Here is a 20,471-nt window from a genome sequence, read left to right on the forward strand (position 1 = left end):
TTATACAGGGGTGATGACCTTTCCCTATGTTTTCCAAAAAGCTTAAAAATAATTTTTTTGACTGGAGCTACACTTTAAAAATGTACCAGTTGAAAATTACAAACAGATTCAACTTAACACAACAAACCTACGCAGTCCCTGTCTTGTTTGCACCGCCTGTATACTGCTGTTCTGAGTATATAGGGCCTGGGGGCCACACTCATTTCCTTATTTTAATATGGGTACGGGGTTCCCCTTAATATGCGTACAAGACCCAAAGGGGCTGGTAATGGGCAAGGAGGGCTACCCATGCCATTTTTCTCAATGATTTTCAACCATATTGCAGGAACCAGATATAACATTAAAACCGCAAGCAGTTTTAAATGATGTTATTTCCGTTTAATGTCATTTTGTGCAGTGACTGTTCTAAACACGGGAAACATGTGGCACTTCACAGGCATACTACAGACACCCCCCAGGCCCGATATTCAAAGGCATATTTCACTATTTTTTTTCACTTTAATCGTCATTAAAATCAGTGCTCCCGCCAAAACGGCCATTTTTAAAAACATTTTAGGCATTGACCCATGTCCCCTGGGGCAGGAGCCAGGTCCCCAAACCCTTTTTAGGACAGTATCTTGCATATTAGCCGTTAAAATTAGCGCTTTTAATTTCGAACGTTCGAGTCCCATAGACTTCAATGGGGTTCTAACGTTCGTACGAATTTGGGGTCCGTTCGAAAGTTCTGGTGCGAACCGAACCGGGGGGTGTTCAGCTCATCCCTAATCACCACCAAAGGCCCAATTTTTCTGACCCTGTTCAACAGTGGCATGTAATTACAATTCTTGATATAATATTTCATAGCAAGGCCCGTTCCAGCAACCACCAAGAGTAACTTTGAGGGCTTACAGTGTTCTGGTACCACCAACTAGGAATGGGCTTTATGTTCGACTTGAACATTGGCTGTTCGCCAGTTCGCCGAACAGGGAACAATTTTGAGTGTTCGCGGCAAATTCGAAAGCCGCCGAACACAGTTTAAAAGTCTATGGTAGAAATCAAAAGTGCTAATTTTAAAGGCTTATATGCATGCTATTGTCATAAAAAGTGTTTGGGGACCTGGCCCAGGGGACATAGATCAATGCAAAAAAAAGTTTTAAAAACGGATGTCATTTCGGGAGCAGTGATTTTAATAATGTTTAAACTGAAGCAATAAAAGTGAAATATTCATTTAAATTTCGTACCTGGGGGTGTCTATAGTATGCCTGGAAAGGGTGCATGTTTCCCGTATTTAGAACAGTCTGGTAGCAAAATGAAATTTCTAAAGGAAAAAAATCATTTAAAAGTACCCACGGCTATAATGAATTGTCGGTCTGACAATACACAGGGGAACCCCAAACCAAATTTTTTTTTAAAAATGTATGGGGTCCCCCTTAAAATCCATACCGGACTGTTCAGGATTTTAAGGGGAACCCCACGTCAAAATGAAAAAAATGTGTGGGGTCCCCCCAAAAATTCATACCAGATCCTTATCCGAGCGCGCAAACTGGCAGGAAAAGAGGGGGATGAGAGAACGCCTCCCCTCCTGAACTGTAACAGGCTACTTGCCCTCAACATTGGGAGGGTGCTTTGGGGTAGCCTCACAGCACCTTTTCCCCATGTTGATAGGGAGAAGGGCCTCATCCCCAATACCCTTGCCCAGTGGTTGTGGGGGTCTGCAGGCGGGGGGCTTATCAGACTCTGGAAGCCCCCTTTAACAAGGGGACCCCCAGATCCAGCCCTCCTGTGTGAATTGGTAATGGGGTACAAATGTACCCCTACCATTTCACAAAAAAGTGTCAAAAAGGTTAAATAACACAAGAGGTGGTTTTTGACAAGTCCTTTTATTAATGTCTTCTTTTTTCCACTTCTTCCATCTTCTTGTCTTGCTGCTACCCTAAAGCACCCTCCCAATGTTGAGGGCATGTAGCCTGGTATGGTTCAGGAGGGGGGTTCTCTCATCCCCCGCCTGCCAGGTTGCGTGCTGAGGTAAGGGTCTGGTATGGATTTTTCGGGGGCCCCCCACGCCATTTTTTTTATTTTGGCACGGTGTTCCCCTTAATATCCATACCAGACCTTAAGGGCCTGGTATGGAATTTAGGGGAAACACACGCATTTAAAAAAAAAAAGATTTTGGTTTGGGGTTTTCCTGTGGGGAAATTCCATGCCGTTTTTATCAATGAACTTTTATGTGTATTGTCGGACCGACAATTCATTATAGCCGCGAGTACTTTTAAATTACTTTTTTCCTTTAGAACTGTAATTTTGCTGTCAGACAAATTAAATTTAAAGGAATATTACACTTTTACTGTTTCACTTTAAGCATTATTAAAATCACTGCTCTCGAAAAAAACAAAACTTTTTTTTTTGCATTGATACATGTCCCCTGGGGCAGGACCCGGGTCCCCAAACCCTTTTTAGGACAATAACTTGCATATTCACCTTTAAAATGAGCATTTTTGATTTCTCACATTCGAGTCTCATAGACTTTAACCGTGTTCGAGAGTTTGCACAAACTTTCGGTCTGTTCGCATTTTCTGGATACGAACCGGGGAGTGTTTGGCTCATCCCTAACCAAGACTAGGTCCAACCTAGTTGGTCAAAAATGGACTGTTACAAATGTAATTTGGCAGATTAGAAGACAGATTCCAAATACTGGTAATAATGTCTAACTTTTATAGCAATTACTCTTGATGGAACCATGGTGAATCCCAATATCAATAACAACATGTATTGAGGGTAATGTTCGATTCATGCCCTATGTGCCTTGAAACGGATGATATATTTGTTCTCCCTCTTACCTATCTACCGTTACAGGTTCAATGCTTTACAATAGTTCCCATAATACAAGTTCAATGGTAAATGTTGTTGTCAATTTATGCAGCACCACCAAAATCAATAATAATATATTTGTACAGTTAGTTGAGTTTATACCTAGAAGCTGTATTATAGTGATAATACTAATTATACATACACCTGATTATATTGCTGCAATAGTTATGCACCTGACTGTTTTTGCGCAATAAACCTTTTCTTGGTTTAAAAAAAAATCCCACCTTGGTGGATTTTAGTGAAAAAGTTTTCGGTTACAAAGCAAAATAAAGCTGACATGCGTTGCGGAAGGCCCGGAATTTAGTTTGTTCCTCTGCAAATCTCTCTGGAGTGGGGACTCTGGGTTGGGGTTGTGGCATCACCACTGAGGGAGTGGAGACAGTCTGTGTAGGTGCAGCAGAGGATGCAGAAGCTGCATTAGTAGGAACTGTTAAATTCTGTGCCTGTTCTTTCAGCTTAACGTAACCCTCCTGTAAGGATTTCATGGCCTGTGTGAGAGCTGTGAGGTACTGACAAATCTCCATCACTGGTGAGGTTCTTCCTGCAGGCTCAGACATGGCTGTTTGATACTGTTACTTACCTTTATCATACAGCCTGACTTGTAGGAGGAGACCTCTCTTACGGCCCTGGCTCAGGAGCCACTGGAGTTGGGAGAGTACCCTTGAGAGCACAGCGAGGTAAGAGTGCCTGTGAGATCTGTGGTAGCTGGCACAGATGGGTGGATGATGGATCACCAGGGAAGACCGGAATGCGGTTGGCAGATGTAGGTCAGTGATCCGGTGAGGTGGGTGATGCAGGATCAGCAGCAGGCTGTGAGCAGGGTGAGACAAGCTGGGCCCCATTTTGGAAAGTAGACACCCCAAGATATTTGCTGATAGGCATGGTGAGTATTTTGCAGATCTCATTTATTTGGGAAAATTAAGAAAGAAAAGGAAATAAAAAAAAATAATTAAGTAAAATCCCTAAATAAAGGAATAACACTACCCCAGGTACAGTGGGACTTTTAATGCAAACAAATTTTTATTTTTATCATAAAAAAATATTTATTCAAAAGATTTGTAAAAACAACATGTAAACAGACATAAAAAGTCAATACAGAATCTCAATGTATGGATACATAAATGTACAGTCTTTAACAGAATAGATTTTCTATTTTTTTTTACATTTTCAAAACTTTGTGACAAAAAGTGAGATCTGCAAAATACTCCCCATGCCTCTCAGCAGATAGCTTGGGGTGTCTACTTTCCACAATGGGGTAATTTGGGGGGTTTGTACTGTCCGGTCTAGTGATGGACGAACTTCCGATGGGATGTTTCGCGAACGCGGACCACGAACGCGGCCGATAGTTCGCGAACTGGAACGTTCGCGGCGGGCCCCATTGACTTCAATGGGAGGCGAACTTCGCAAACCTATAGGTCAAATTTGCAGCCACAAAATAATTATTAGCTGTGCAAACATAGTCCCACCACATGGCCAATGACATAACACATGTATGAGGTGAATCTGGGATCGACAACTACAAGCATTCTTTTTTTATATGGGAAATTGTTGTGACAATTCAGGACTGTGGAGCGCATGAAGGCAATGGAGGAGAGGGAAGGTCAGGGACCAGGGTAGGCAAAGAAGAGGGTGCAGGAGATGATCACCAGCAGAGTCATCTGACAACAGCACCGTGATACAGAGCACTGACATCAGCAGCGTGACATAAAGCACTCACACCAGCACTGTGATATACAGCACTGACAGCAGCACCGTGATAGAGAGCACTGACATCAGCACTGTGATATACAGCAATGACACCAGCACCGTGATATACAGCACTGACATCAGCACTGTGATATACAGCACTGACACCTGCACCGTAAGCAGCCCCAGGAGGAAGTCAGCATAGCACAGGGATGGTGGGAGCCCCTCATAATGAGCATAGCACAGGGATGGTGGGAGCCCCTCATAATAAGCAGCCCCAGGAGGATGTCAGCATAGCACAGGGATGGTGGGAGCCCCTCATAATAAGCAGCCCCAGGAGGATGTCAGCATAGCACAGGGATGGTGTGAGCCCCTCATAATAAGCAGCCCCAGGAGGATGTCAGCATAGCACAGGGATGGTGTGAGCCCCTCATAATAAGCAGCCACAGGAGGATGTCAGCATAGCACAGGGATGGTGTGAGCCCCTCATAATAAGCAGCCCCAGGAGGATGTCAGCATAGCACAGGGATGGTGTGAGCCCCTCATAATAAGCAGGCCCAGTAGAAATATGACACCGCTCAACCTCTTCAAAGAGGAGGGTAGGGGCATATAGTACGGTGTGCTTTTTTTGGACAAGGAAGTGAGCCAAATGAAGAAAGAAGGTCTGTGTGCTTGATTAAAAAAATAGTTTATAGACATATACATGGTCTACTGGTCACATGTGTTGAATTCCTCAGAGATCCATGTCTCATTCATTTTTAGAAATTTGAGGTAGTTAACACTGTCGTGAGCTAGGCGAGTACGCTTATCGGTCACGATCCCCCCTGCTGCGCTGAACGTCCTTTCGGACAGGACACTGGATGAGGGGCAAGCCAACAGTTCGATTGCAAATTGGGCAAGCTCTGGCCAGAGGTCAAGCCTGCCCACCCAGTAGTCCAGGGGTTCATCACTCCTCAGAGCGTCCACATCGGCCGTTAACCCGATGTAGTCGGACACCTGACGGTCTAGGCGTTCCCTGATGCTGGATCCGGATGACACCTGTCGATGGGTCGGTGGAAAGAATGACCTCATATCAACACATCTTCAAACCGGCCTCTTCTTGCAGGCGCTGTTGGATTGGTACCCGTAACTCCTTCTCTGGGAGTGGGAATTGCTCCTCTGCCAGCGCACGCAAAAGCAGAATGCAGCATTTCTCGAAGCAAGGCCTGGAAGTGCTGCATTCTGACAGCCCTCTACGACGGCGGTAACATTTCCGCGATTTTGTGTTTGTACCGGGGGTCTAAGTACGTTGCCACCCAGTACTGGTCCTTGACCCTTATGCTTTTTATACGGGGGTCCCTATTAAAACACTGGAGCATGAAGGCCCCCATTTGCACTAAAGTGGAAGCGGTGTGGTGGCCTGGCTCCTGCTCATCATCCAGGATAATGTCGTCCTCTTCATTCTCCTCTCCCCATCAACGCACAACAGGGATCCCAGAAAGGTTTAAAGCATGCTCTTCTTGCTCCTCCTCATCCTCCCCGGCACCATCCTCCTCTGACTCCTCTTCAGACTCCTGTTGTTGACTTGTCTCAGATAGAGTAGCCCCCCCTGGGAATTCATCCAGCATTGCGACTTCCTCATCTTCCCGCTCCTGCTCCTCCACAGCTTGATCAATGACACGACGCAATGCACGCTCCATAAAGAAGGCATAAGGTACAATGTCACTGATGGCGCCATGGCTGCGACTCACCAGTTTGGTGATCTCCTCAAATGGCCGCAGAAGTCTGCATGCGTCGCGCATGAGCAGCTACTGGCGCGGTGAAAAAAACCCCAGCTTCCCAGAACCTGTTCTGCCGCAGAGTTCATACAGATAGACGTTAACTGCACGTTTCTGCTGGAGCAACCTATCAAGCATATAGAAGGTTGAGTTCCATCGCGTCGGGCAATCACAAATAAGACGTCTGACCGGCATATTGTGTCGCCGCTGAATGTCAGCAAGGCGAGCCATGGCCGTGTAAGATCTTCTGAAATGGACCGAGATTTTCCTTGCCTGCCGCAAGATGTCCTGGACCACAGGGTATTTGACAAGGAATCGCTGCACGACCAAGTTTAAGACGTGTGCCATGCATGGCACGTGCGTGATTTTGCCCTGTTTCAATGCGCTAAGCAGATTGGCACCGTTGTCACACACCACTTTACCAACTGTCAAATTAAGCGGTGTTAGCCACTGATCTGCCTGTGAACGCAAAGCTGAAAGGAGTGCCGGGCCAGTGTGGCTCTTGGCTTCCAGGCACAACAGACGCAGCACGGCATGGCAACCTCTCACCTGGCATGTGGAATAGGTTCTGGGGAGCTTGGACGGTGCAGCGGAAGAGGCGCTAGCAGCAGAAAAGGAGGAGTCAGCTGAGGAGGAGAGGGAGGAGGATGGAGTAGGAGGAGGAGAAGAAGAGTCAGGCCTGCATGCAATCCATGGCGGTAAAACCAAATCTACACGGGTGCCACGGGTTACATGCTTGACGGCCGTCAGAAGGTTCACCCAGTGGGCAGTAAAAGTGATATACCTTCCCTGCCCGTGTTTGCTAGACCACGTGTCTGTGGTCAGACGTATCTTGGCACCGACACTGTGTGCCAGAGATACATTCACTTGCCGCTGAACATGGCCATATAGCTCTGGGATGCCCTTCTCTGAGAAATACTTCCTTCCTGGGACCTTCCATTGTGGTGTTCCAATGGCCACAAATTTGCGAAAGGCCTCCGAGTCCACCAGTTTATATGGCAGTAGTTGGCAGGCTATGAGTTCTGACAAGCCAGCCGTCAAGCGTTGGGCAAGAGGGTTATCCGGCATCATCATTTTTTTACGCTCGAACATTAGGCCCACGGAAGCCTGCCTTTTTGCAGAAAAACGTGAGCTTGGCGTGATGGAAGGTGGAGTGGAGGACAATTGTGAGGAGAGAGGAGAAGGAGAAGTAGAAGACGAGGCTGGACGGTGAGAGCCTGTAGTGTGGCTTTGTGTGTTCCGTTGCTCCCACTCGGCTCGGTGATGGCTGCCCATGTGCCTTCTTAAGGCGGTCGTCCCTAGGTGAGTGTTGGGCTTACCGCGACTAATGCGTTGACTGCAAAGATTGCAGATGGCAACACTATTGTCAGCAACGGACACGTTAAAAAAAGCCCACACTGCGGAGCCATGTGCCGGTGTCCTGGGAGTGCCAGATGTGACCGTACATGGTCGATGACTCGCTCCTGATACATTTGCAGTCTGCTTTGTCCTTCCTGTGCAATGTAAGTTATTCCTGCTTCTCCTCCCTATCTGCTGGTCCATATCTCCCTCTGAACTCCCCTCCTCTTCCTCTCTTGTGGGCACCCACGTGACATCACTAGACATGTCATCATCAACGTCACCTTCCCTGCCGTAGAGATCTCGGAGTAGGCAGCAACACCAGGGACCAACCTCCTCCTTGGGCTGATCTGGGTACTGTCGTCAGACTGCTGAGTAGCGGTTGTTGCTACCTCCTCTTCCTGATCCAATACCAAGAGTGGCTGCGCATCAGAAATGTCCTCTTGATATGGATGGGAAAATAATTCCTGTGACTCAAGCGGAAGGTATGTGGTGGTGGTGGTGGTGGTGTTGTTGGTGGTGTTGTTGGTGGTAGTGTCTTTGGGGGTGCACATAGCAGAGAGTGAAGAAGAGGGTGCAGATCGAGAGGATGAGGAGGGTGCAGAAGAGTAAGGCTGAGTGAACCACTCAACCAAGTCTGGTGCGTCCTTTAAAGTAATTGAACGCACCTTCCCACTTTGGCTCAAGGCTGTTGCTCCTGCCCTACCCCTACCACCCCTGCGGAAGGGCCTGCCTCTTCCTCTGCCTGTCATTTTTTAAATGACCCTGTGACAAAACTCTCAGTCCCTATACTGATGAAGGACTGCTGCAGTATAGGGCAGCGGTCAGCAGTAGTGCACCTCAACCCTATGTATTGTGGACCGATACCAGTCCTTATAGAATAGCAGACTGTACCTCACTCAACCCTATGTACTGTAGCACCCTATATACCTTACCAGTCCTTATAAGGAGTTTTGTGGACCAAGAAGGTTGTGTGTGACTGATTAGCAGACTGTACGTCAGTCCCACTCCCTATACTGATGAAGGACTGCTGCAGTATAGGGCAGCGGTCAGCAGTAGTGCATCTCCACCCTATGTATTGTGGACCGATACCAGTCCTTATAGAATAGCAGACTGTACCTCACTCAACCCTATGTACTGTAGCACCCTAGACAGACCAAATTACCAGTCCTGATAAAGAGCTTTGTGGAACAAGTGAGTTGTGAATGATTAGCATAGCATTAGCAATGCAGCAGAAGGGCAGCAGTCAAGTATAATATTCTTTCTATATTTGGAAGAAAGAATATTATACGTGTACAAGCCTATTACCATACCACTGATACCAGTCCTGAAAAGAACCTTTGTGGAACTAATAGTAACAGCTACTGTTTAAACTGACCCTCACTGCCTGACACACTGCTTCCTGCCTGTCCCTATATAAACTGGCAAAACAGAGGCTACTGGAACAATAACTGGTTACTGGAATAGCACTTTTGTGGACCTGATAGTAACAGCTAATGATTAAACTCACTCTCCCTGCAGCACACACCGTCCTGTCCCTTTCTCTAAACTGACAAAAGACACTCGGGATGCTGCAACAATCAGTAGCACAGCAAACCTATATACACCTAATGCCTATACCAGTCCTGAAACGAACTTTTGTGTACCAAATAGCTAGTGATTTATCTCTCCCTGCTCCACACAGCAACCTCTCCCTATAGTGACAGAAGAAAGAATGTAAAATGGCCGCCGGATCGGGTGTATTTATAAGTTAGGGGGAATGTCCAAGTGTCCATGTGCTGTAAAGTCTCAATTGGCTGTCCTGTACCCCATGATGGATGTGTCATCAGGTCAAAGTTCTTTTACACAGTAAAAACACGGAAGTCCGCCGGGTGAACGGCGCCAATAGTCCGCTGAACAGCCGAAATTCCTTGCGAAACGACCGCCGGGCGAACTGTTCGGCCATCACTAGTCCTGTCATTTTAGCACCTCAAGAAAGTAGTCAGTCATAAACTAAAAGCTGCGTAAATTCCAGTAAATGTACCCTAGTTTGTAGACACTATAACTTTTGTGCAAACCAACAAATATATACGCTTATTGGGATTTATTTAGCCGAGACATGTGGCTGAACACATTTTGGCCTAAATGTATGACTAAAATTATGTTTATTGGATTTTTTTTATAACAAACATAGAAATATTTTTTTTCAACATTTTCAATCTTTTTTTCATTTATATTGCAAAAAAATAAAAATCCCAGAGGTGATAAAATACCACCAAAATAAAGCTCTATTTGTAGGAAAAAAGGACGCACATTTGCTTTGTGTACAGCGTTACATGACCAGATAAAGCAGCACAATGCCAAATTGTAAAAAGTGCTCTGGTCATTAAGGGGGTAAATCCTTCCGGGGCTGAAGTAGTTAAGGTAAAAAACCTTCATCCTTTCCATCCTCTGTAATAATTCCTGTAACATCCTAGTATATGATCTATATCTATGGAGATGATATCTGATTGCTGGAGACACTAAAGAATGGGGGATGGAAGAATAAAGTGCTTTAATGTGAAGTGTCCCCCATGTGAATGTAGAATCCCATTGTAAATGTGGAATATCCACCAATATAGTACTTGTATCTCTAATATATCCCAGAAGTTTCAGCGCTAAAGGCTGGAAATGTATATCCACCCCTCCCCCCTACATTCTCTATAAAGGATCCTATTCCTGCCATAATCCGGTGATCTTCAATGGGAACTCCTGATTGGTGGACTTTAGGAAGGTGATGGAATATTACAACAAGGGGAAGATACATACCAGTACAGGTTAGAGAGTGCTGCTCACCCCTAAAATATGGAAAACAGATTTTTAGGCAGCAGAGTTAGTGGATCGAATCAACAATGCATAAGTAATTCAAAAATAATTTTATTCTTAAAAAGATTTAACAAGATAGTTAAAAAATGAGCTCCAACAGGACAACAATGTAAATAATGTAAATGATTATGGTGATGGAATATTGGGGTCACTGGGGTATCCACCATCAGCTATTCTGCTGTTTTATTTCATAAACCCCCAGATCCTTTCCTTTATCAATTTCAGAAGCCCCTGTATGAGACACTGTGTGAGGTCCTGCCTAATAACCGAGTACATAAGGGGGGTGACTGAGCTGCCACAGCGCCCCCTCCTCTATACTGTGTAGACATAAGTACTACAACACCTTCACTTTTATCAGCTTCCCTAATAACAAGATCTTTCCTCTGTATAACATTCTGTATATCCTGATATTTCGCTCTAGTGATGTTATGTTACTTCTCACTAAATGGGAATAATTCCTCATATTCATCTTATAATATAATATCATGTGTCTGGATTTGTCTCTGCAGGTTGGAAAGATGTGGTGTGACTTCCTCCGGCTGTGATGATCTCCGATCCATTCTTATCAATAATCGATCCCTCACCACTCTGCATTTATCAGGGAATAATCTGGAAGACTCTGGTATAAAACTTCTATGTGAGGGGCTCAGAGATCCTGGCTGTACTCTGCAGAGGCTGGGGTGAGAATTATCCTATAAATGATATAATATTCTGCAGGATTCTGGTATAAATTTTCTATGTGAGGGACCCAGACATGTCACCTAGATGAAAGTTATACAAAGACAGACTTCTGATTGGCCGGTTACACTGGGAGTTTCCATCATAGTCCTTCAGGTCACTCACTGTTATTGGCTTTCATCCCCTCCCCCTCCACTGACTATCAGAGATCAGACTTTGACTGGGGTCACACTAGAGGTCACAGCAGGGGTTCCGGTGCGTCTCCATTCACCGTTTCAAGTCTGATTTCAGCCTGTATGTTGGGTTGAATTTGGACCTAAAAGAGACCAGAAGACGCACAGGACTCTGTATTCTCTTCATTCAGTAACCAATCATAGACAGATGGTCCTCAATTAGAATCTGGAAGGACAGAGCGAGTCTCTAGACCAGACCCCTAGATGCTAATAAATCTCCCCTCCTTGTAGATATAAGATTGTCACCTCATTGAGCCTCAAAGAGAAGTCCTAGTCATTTTATCTACAAGCCCAGCAGGGGACGAGGCCGATACAGGGAGAAGACCCCGAACTGTCTGCCAGACATTGATTTACATCAGAGATCAGAGGAATCTATTTTATCTCTCATACAAAATAAAATATTAGATACAGAGAGGTGGAAATAATTCCTTCTGATTGTAGACATGTTGGGGTACATGTACATATAACATTGTATGTGTAGTGAGGATAGAATCCAGGAGAACCCCCAGAATGGTTCTATGGGGTCTGATCACACCAGACAAGCACTGCTTGGTCTTGTTGGGATCAGACTGACATGCCGGTGTTGGAAATCCAATCCTCCTTCATCAGAACCATTCATGGTCCATTTATCTCTGGTTCCTTCAGGACCGGCTTGTGGGCTGGACAGGGAAGACCCCCAAGGTTGATTGGCTGATAAGTGTTACCACAACCCCAGTGTTACTATACAGCTGTGTAACTATGTAACAAACCACCTAACCACCTGATACTTCCAAATAATAATTACACAACAAAAATGATAATACAAAGCAAATACTTCATACAATATATGTCTGCTACTACCACAACCTCAGTGCTGGAACAATGTGCTGCAGAATAATGAATTGGAATTAATACACTTTATGCAGAAAACTAACAACTTTATCTCGGTAATTGTAGAAATGGAGTCGGTGAGGATTTCCTCTCAGTAGTGCCACATCCAAAAACTTGTTAGAAACAAATACCCCTAAGGGGGGCTTTTAAGGCACTTGTGTATATATAAAGCCGTGCTGCGGGAGAAATGTTACTTTGTAGATAAATCTCCCCCTATAATCCTCATGATTCATGTATTCTAGTAAAGGTACACTGTAATCTAAGGGCCGCTTTGTGTTTTTGCAGCATTGATTTCTTTCTTTTGTAAGTCCCAGCAGGCCGCCGCCATCTCATGTGTGGGCATCTGAAGCCAGACTGTATCTCTTCTTGTATTCCATGGCTACCCAGCATGCACCTCCAGATCTCGCACATGCTCAGAGCAACACGAGCTGTGTAATAGGTTGTAGGTCAGGTTTCCATAGCAACAGCAGTGTCATACCAAGCTCCCGCCCCTTAGCTATGGAAACCTCCCCTCCCCTATATATATATATATATATATATATATATATATATATATATATATATATAGATAGATAGATAGATAGATAGATAGATAGATATAACATCTGCACAGAAAGAGGGATATCATTTACAATTCGCATTGTTTAAAAAGCAATTACCTTTTGCAGAAGCTGCCCCATCAAATTATCCCCATCAAAATTGCCCCATCCTATTGCCCTAATCAAAATTGATCCATAAAATTGCCCCATCAGATTGCCCTCATCAAAATTGCCCCATCAAAACTACCCCATCAAATTTTCCCCATCAAAATTGCCCCCATTATTCTGCCATCACCAAAATTGCCCCATCAAAACTGCCTCATCAAATTGCCCCCATAAAATTTTCCCCATTATACTGCCCCAATCAAAATTGTCCCATCAAAATTGCCCCATCAAAACTGCCCTATCATATTGCCCAATCAAAATTGCCCCATTGTATTGCCCCATTATATTTTCCAATCCTTATTGTCCCATTATACTGCCACCACCAAAATTGCCCCATCAACTTGCCCCCATTAAAATTGCCCCATCATATTGCCCCTTCAAAACTGTCCCATCATATTGCCCCATAAAACTGCCCCCGTCAAAAATGCCCCATTATACTGCCCCCATCAAAATTGCCCCTTCAAAATTTTCCCATCATACTGCCACCATCAAAATTGCCCCAACATATTGCCCCATTATACTGCCAGCATCAAAACTGCCCCATCCTATTGCCCCCATCAAAATTGCCCCAAAATATGGCTCTTATCAAAACTGCCTATCAAAATTCCCCATTATACTGACCCCTTCAAATTACATCATCCTATTGCCCCATTATATTATCCCATCAAAATTGCCCCATTATTCTGCCACCACCAAAATTGCCCCATCAAAACTGCCTTGTCATATTGCCCCTATCGAAATTACCCCATCCTATTTCTCCATCAAAATGGCCCCATCATACTGCCACCATCAGAATTGCCACCATCAAAATTGCCCCATTATACTGCCACCACCAAAATTGCCCCATGATATTGCCCCATAAATACTGCCCCATCAAAATTACCCCATCCTATTTCACCCATCAAAACTGCCCTATCAAATTTCCCAATCAAAATTGCCCCATTATATTGCCCTCATCAAAATTGCCCTATTTTTTCCCCATCCATATTGTCCCATTATACTGCCGCCACCAAAATTGCCCCACCTTATTGCCCCTTCAAAACTGTCCTATCATATTGCCCCATTATACTGCCACCATCAAAATTGCCCCATCATACTGCCACCATCAAAATTGCCCCAACATATTGCCCCATAAAAATTACCCCACAATACTGCCCCATCAAATTGCCCCATCAAAACTGCCCTATCAAATTTCCCCATTATACTGCCCCCATAAAATTGCCCCCTTTAAATTACCCCATCCTATTGCCCCATTATACTGCCACCACCAAAATTGCCCCTATTGAAATTGCCCCATCATAATGCCACCATCAAAATTGCCCCATCATATTACCCCATCAGCATTGTCCCATTATACTGCCACCACCAAAATTGCCCCATCAAAACTGCTCCATCCTATTGCCTCCATCAAAATTACCCTATCATATTGCCCCATCAAAATTGCCCCATCATATTACCCCCACCAAAATTGCCCCATTATACTGCCACCACCGAAATTGCCCCATCAAAACTGCCCCATCTTATTTCACCCATCAATATTGCCTCATCATACTGCCACCATCAAAATTGCCATGATCAAAATTGCCCAATGAAAACTGCCTCATCCTATTGCCACAATCAAAATTGCCCAATAAAAACTGCCCCCTTAACACATTACTAATGGAAATGAATGTAATAAAACAATAACTAGTTACAAGTGTTTGATGCCACAACTCCAGTGCTGTAAAATGAATGTATCTAGTTGGATATATAAGAGGAAAGTCCATATATCTGTGATCAATCTTCCTCAATGATGGCGCCCCCTCCAGTATGTCACTGCAAAATGAAGGGTGTTCAGAGTCCTCCACCTCCGTGCTGATGAAATGCCCCCTCAGGTATTGGCCCCATAAACAATATAGGTGTCATGTGCTTGTCCCCCCTCTGGGGGGCTCAATGAGCCTGGGGGACTTCCCACAAGATCAGCTGTCACAAGTGTGGGGTCCTTTTAAGGGATCTGGTCCCTCCTGATTGGCTGGATATAGAACTCCAAACAAAACAAAAATGCCACCAATAGTGAAGTCCGTCCTTCAAAACAATTGTCTATTGACAATAAATGCACTGACAACCAATAATATGTCAGCATATTCAGAAACCAATTGGGCAGTAGATTACATCACTCACCAGAACCACTTCCTGTTTCAGTTCCAGGCAGGAAATGACATCACCCGGCTCCGCCCAAGGGCCGCCTGTCCAATGATTGGTTGATCTGCTGACATATTATCATTACTTGTCAGTGTGTTTAGAGATCCTCATGGATTTTGCTGCATGGAGACGCATGTGAAGTAGAAATCCCATTATTTCCTATGTGGCCGCTTCCCATCGATGTGCCGCAGTTTAGTGTGAAAGGGAATCTATATGAAGCCAATCACACCTCCAATGTGTGCGTTACCACGTACGCTGCAATGTACCCGCAACAGTGTAACTCCACACTAATGCCCCGTACACACGATCACACATTCCGACGACAAAATCCATGGATTTTTTCTTTCGGATGTTGGCTCAAACTTGTCTTGCATACACACGGTCACACAATGTTGGTCGGAAATTCGGAACGTCAAGAACGCGGTGAGGTACAAGACGTATGACGAGCCGAGAAAAATTAAGTTCAACAGCCAGTGCGGCTCTTCTGCTTGAATCTGAGCATGCGTTGTATTGTATTGTCGGAATTGTGTACACAGGATCGGAATTTCCAACAACGGATTTTGTTGTTGGAAAATTTTAGATCCAGCTCTCAAACTTTGTGTGTCGGAAATTTAGATGGGAAAAATCCGATGGAGCCCACACACGGTTGGAATTTCCGACAACATGATGATCCGATCGCACATTTTCCATCAGAAAGTCCGACCGTGTGTACGGAGCATTAGACTATTCAGATGGGTGACGACTTACCTCCATTTCACAGGGGAGGTCCTACCAATATTCCATCCAAATGTCCCAACATTTCATTTTCTAAGACCCCGCCCACTGATTAGTCATTGGATGTGTCTACTTCTGCCCCTCCCTTGAAGAACATTTCACCTCTTTCCTGCTTCTCCCTCCAGTATTCTGGTCTGTAATGGGACATTACGGTGCTGTGATGATCTTTCCTCCGTTATCTCCACAAACCAAACTCTGACCTATCTGTGGATAACATTGGATGATCATTATGACGATGATGACGATGATGATGATGACGATGATGATGACGATGACGATGACGATGACGATGATGATGATAAGAAGATGTCGGAGTCAGAAGTGAGATGCTGTGAGGTCCTCCGGAATGCCGGCTTCTCTGTGAAAAGACGGTAAGATCTGTTATATTGGAGGAAACGCACATACTAAGTCTTAGAATGTGAATAGTAAATAGAAGCAAAATGGAAACAAAATGGACTTTTTAGGCACCAATTATAAAAAGTGACATAATTGTTTATTAAACACATAATAATACAAAAGAACACATTTAAAAACTTTTTTGCAATAAAAGCAAAACTGACATCTCTCTAGGACAAAAAATGCATGACAATAAACATCATTGTAATCCTGCAAACATGATGTAGTATGCAAGAAAAAAGCGCTCTACATGTTTCACAATTGAAAGCTTCTTCGGGAGCTTATTAATTGTTCTTGGAAATCATATGGTAAAGTACGTCTCAGTAGGACCCAGGTCCTGATAACATGTTAGGCACAGTAATAAACTGAGATAATATAACCAGTCAGCAACAAAGCCTGACACTATTAGTAGTCGGCACACAAATGTAGAACCAGATTGTCAGTTCAGCAAACAAACATAATTGCATGCTAGCACACCTGACCGGCCGCCCACAACACAAGTGTGAAGCGGCTCATAAGCAGGCGGCATGGTACAAGTAGCATAGATTCATTCAGCACATCTTTAGCAGCTGAGTGTTGAAATAAGCCTGATAGAGAAGTCAGTAAACAAAATCTCACCAGAGAAGGATGCCAACAAAAATGTGAATAATAAAATGTAGACCACATTGGATGGGAATGAGATGATGGAGATGAGATGATGGAGATGAGATGATGGGGATGAGATGATGGGGATGAGATGATGGGGATGAGATGATGGGGATGAGATGATGGGGATGAGATGATGGGGATGAGATGATGGGGATGAGATGATGGGGATGAGATGATGGGGATGAGATGATGGGGATGAGATGATGGGGATGAGATGATGGGGATGAGATGATGGGGATGAGATGATGGGGATGAGATGATGGAGATGAGATGATGGAGATGAGATGATGGAGATGAGATGATGGAGATGAGATGATGGAGATGAGATGATGGGGATGATATGATGGAGATGAGATGATGGAGATGAGATGATGGAGGTGGGACATTGTTGAGAGGTCTTCTGACACCTGGGCTGCTCTGTAATGAAAATTTAAAATAGAAGTGCAGCGCTAATAATACAAACAATATTAATAAATTGCATTGTATAAAATTGTGAATCAGTGAAAAAATTGTGTTAAGAAGAAAAACTAAGGCAAAGTCCCAATCACAATAAAATCCATATGGGTCTATGTAGAATATTGAAACAAATAATACTAATAAATTACTTATAGAAAAAATTGTGAATCAGTGAAAAATTGATAAAAAGAAAACTAAGGCAGAGTCCCGATCACAATGAAGTCCATATGGGTCCATGCAGGGCCATCTTTAATATTGATTGGGCCCTGGGCAAAAATTTTCTTGGGCCCCCCCCCCTCATGCAGTTTTGCTCTCCATCTGCTCTGAGACATACAATAAATAGCAACTAGACTTAAAATCAGCTTACTGTATCAGATAAGGCAGCAATTGCGATTGGTTGCCAGTGGTTACAGCATATCATTACTGCTTAATGACTGGTTACTAGAGGTTACAGCACACATTACGGCTCACTGATTAGTTGCTAGAGGTTACAGCAAATGATTTTGGCTTGTTAATTGGTTGCTAGAGATTACTGTTAAGTAATACTGCTCACTGATTGGTTTCTAGAGGTTACAGCACATCATCTCCTCACTGCAGGGGAGCATGATGCATATGAATGCCACCTTTATTTACATATCAATGCTGTCAGCCGCACCTATTTACTTAGTAATGCTGCCAATATTTACATATGAATGCCGGTTATTTACATGTAAATACAGGGTCTGCAGGTGAGTCATCTGTACACAACAATAGGGCAAAGCTGGGCAGCATTAGTACCATCAATTCACACTGATATCAGGACACAGCACAGGACTAAAACTTCAAGGGACAAGGGAATTTACATTGGGATAGTTGGCAAGTATGAGGCAGCTGCTTTGGGCCCCACAACAATGAAAGGGGCCAGGGCAGCTGCCCCTTTTGCCCTGCTTTAAAGGCGGCCCTGGGTCTATGCAGCATATTAAACTGGTGAAGATAAGTTGCAATCAGGTCTCCCCGGGATCTTATTGATATTGGAAACGGCAACTAATATTTCTGAGTCAACTTGGGAATATAAAAGAAAAGACCTTTCATAGAGCCTGCGGCGTGACGTCATCACGTTTTTTCCTTCCCAGGCGGTGGAGTGACGATTCGTATTGGAAGTAAAGAGAAGTAAATGGAAACTCTGCAGTCTTCCTTTCTGTATCTGATTGCTGCTCCCGACACACTATTATCATACTTGTCAGTGCAATTTATACATTTATTAAATCTTTATGAATATACACACTGCACTATGAAAGGTTTTTTCTTTCATATTTCCGAGTTGATTCAGAAATAATAGTTGCTGTTTGGGATGTCAGTCAGGTCCTGGGGAGACCAATCATTCCCGAGCTTGGTGACACCGTCCTGCCAGTCACCGCCTTCTGGTAAGACAGGCTACCTCACTTCTTGGGTGTCGATCTGACCGCACTACAATTTGTACGAAGATTTATGTCACGTTCTTCTTCCTGCAACTTATCTTCACCGGTTTAATACGCTGCATAGACCCACATGGACTTCATTGTGATGGGGACTCTGCCTTAGTTTTCTTTTTTTATACATTTTTTACCGATTCACAATTTCTTATATGAGTAAGTGATTAGTATTTTTTGTTTCAGTATTCTACATAGACCCACGTGGACTTTATTGTGATTGGGACTTTGCCTTAGTTTTTCTTCTTATCACAATTTTTTCACTGATTCACAATTTTATACAATGCAATTTATTAATATTGTTTGTATTATTAGCGCTGCACTTCTATTTTAATTTTACCTTATAGTTTTTTGTACTGAACTCATAGGTTCTGGCTGCTTCAGTTTATTTACATATTCATTTAATATAGTGCAGCATTAGCCTATTGGCTTCCTTTTTTATACATGCTCTGTAATGAAAATGGAAGGACGGACAACAAACATATGATGGAGATGAGATGATGGGGGTGAGATGGTGGGGATGAGATGGTGGGGGTGAGATGGTGGCAGGGGCGGGCTGGGCTGGGGGGCAGGGATGCATTTGCCCCCTGGGCTGCTCTGATATCTGTACAATTTGGCTGCTGTGTCGCAGGCTTAGAACTGCACATGCGCAGTCTGGAGCTGGCCGAGTGTGGCAGTTCGAGTGGCCGTCACAGCCGGAGTCAGTACTGCAAGCCAGCGATGAGTTCTGTCACAGACCTGACAGTGTTACAGAGCTTAGCCCCGCCCCTCCCTCCTCCACACCAATGTCTGTGAGAGGCTGGATCTGCTTTCTCTTTCCCCGCCCTCACTCCCGAGCAGCCCATGTGTTGTTGTTGAAGAGGATGTGGGGCGGGAAAGTTAAAACTGAGCAGTCGCTCTGCAGCCACAGCATTAAAAAAAAAAAAAAAACTCAAGTCAGCTTCCTGGGGCTGTCCATTGCATGACCAAGTAAGTGAGCTTCTCATCACCTCTTCTCCCTCCCTCTGCTCTGTCCCCCAAATCTCTCCCCCTTCTCTGCAGCTAAATAGTTCTATTTCTAGCAGCCTGTTCAGTACCTTGCCCTCATGGGTGTTATTATGTGGGCTCGTGCTGGCATAGTGCTAGTCTTCCTGAATGGTGCCCCTGGCCCTATAGACCCCTATTAGGCTGCACATTTTTACTGCATATTCTGAAAGTGCACACAGAGTCCTGCATGCTGCATCTTTGGTGCAATTCCAGAAAATGCAGCAAAAACACACAACCTAAAAAGTCTGAGGGACTGCGCCTAAGGAAAACCGCAGCACACCAGTGTGAGCCCAAAAGGATTTTACTCACAGCAGACATTGCCACTCCACTGAAAAGCGATCAATGCTCAGGTCACTTTTCAGAGGCATTTGACAGGCAGTTAAGGAGGTGATATCTAATTTCCTCCCTGCCTGTTTTAACCTCCTGAATGCCAGTCCCTCCAGGTAAGGGCACAGTTCACTTTGAACTTCACCATTACTCTCTGTAGATATTCAGTGTTCTCTCACCTTTTTGTTTGCACATCTAATACATAATCAGAGTTGTGGAAATAAAGTGGAGTTCAAAGTGAATTTCTACACCTAAGTG

The 20,471-nt window shown here is 44.3% G+C and overlaps 1 protein-coding gene across 1 annotated transcript in view; it reads left to right on the forward strand.

Moving 5' to 3' along the window:
* Nucleotides 1-20,471, forward strand: part of LOC143962470 (ribonuclease inhibitor-like) — a 157,827-nt gene that overhangs the window by 116,981 nt on the left and 20,375 nt on the right. Inside the window, exons 3-4 of the mRNA XM_077471744.1 lie at nucleotides 10,982-11,152; nucleotides 16,038-16,283. Of these exons, the coding sequence (XP_077327870.1) occupies nucleotides 10,982-11,152; nucleotides 16,038-16,283 (417 nt within the window). The remainder of the gene's footprint in view (nucleotides 1-10,981; nucleotides 11,153-16,037; nucleotides 16,284-20,471) is intronic.

Source organism: Lithobates pipiens, unplaced genomic scaffold, assembly GCF_037356315.1.
Source record: "Lithobates pipiens isolate NorthernLeopardFrog02 unplaced genomic scaffold, aLitPip1_a1.2 Scaffold_8, whole genome shotgun sequence".
Classification (NCBI taxonomy): Eukaryota; Metazoa; Chordata; class Amphibia; order Anura; family Ranidae; genus Lithobates; species Lithobates pipiens.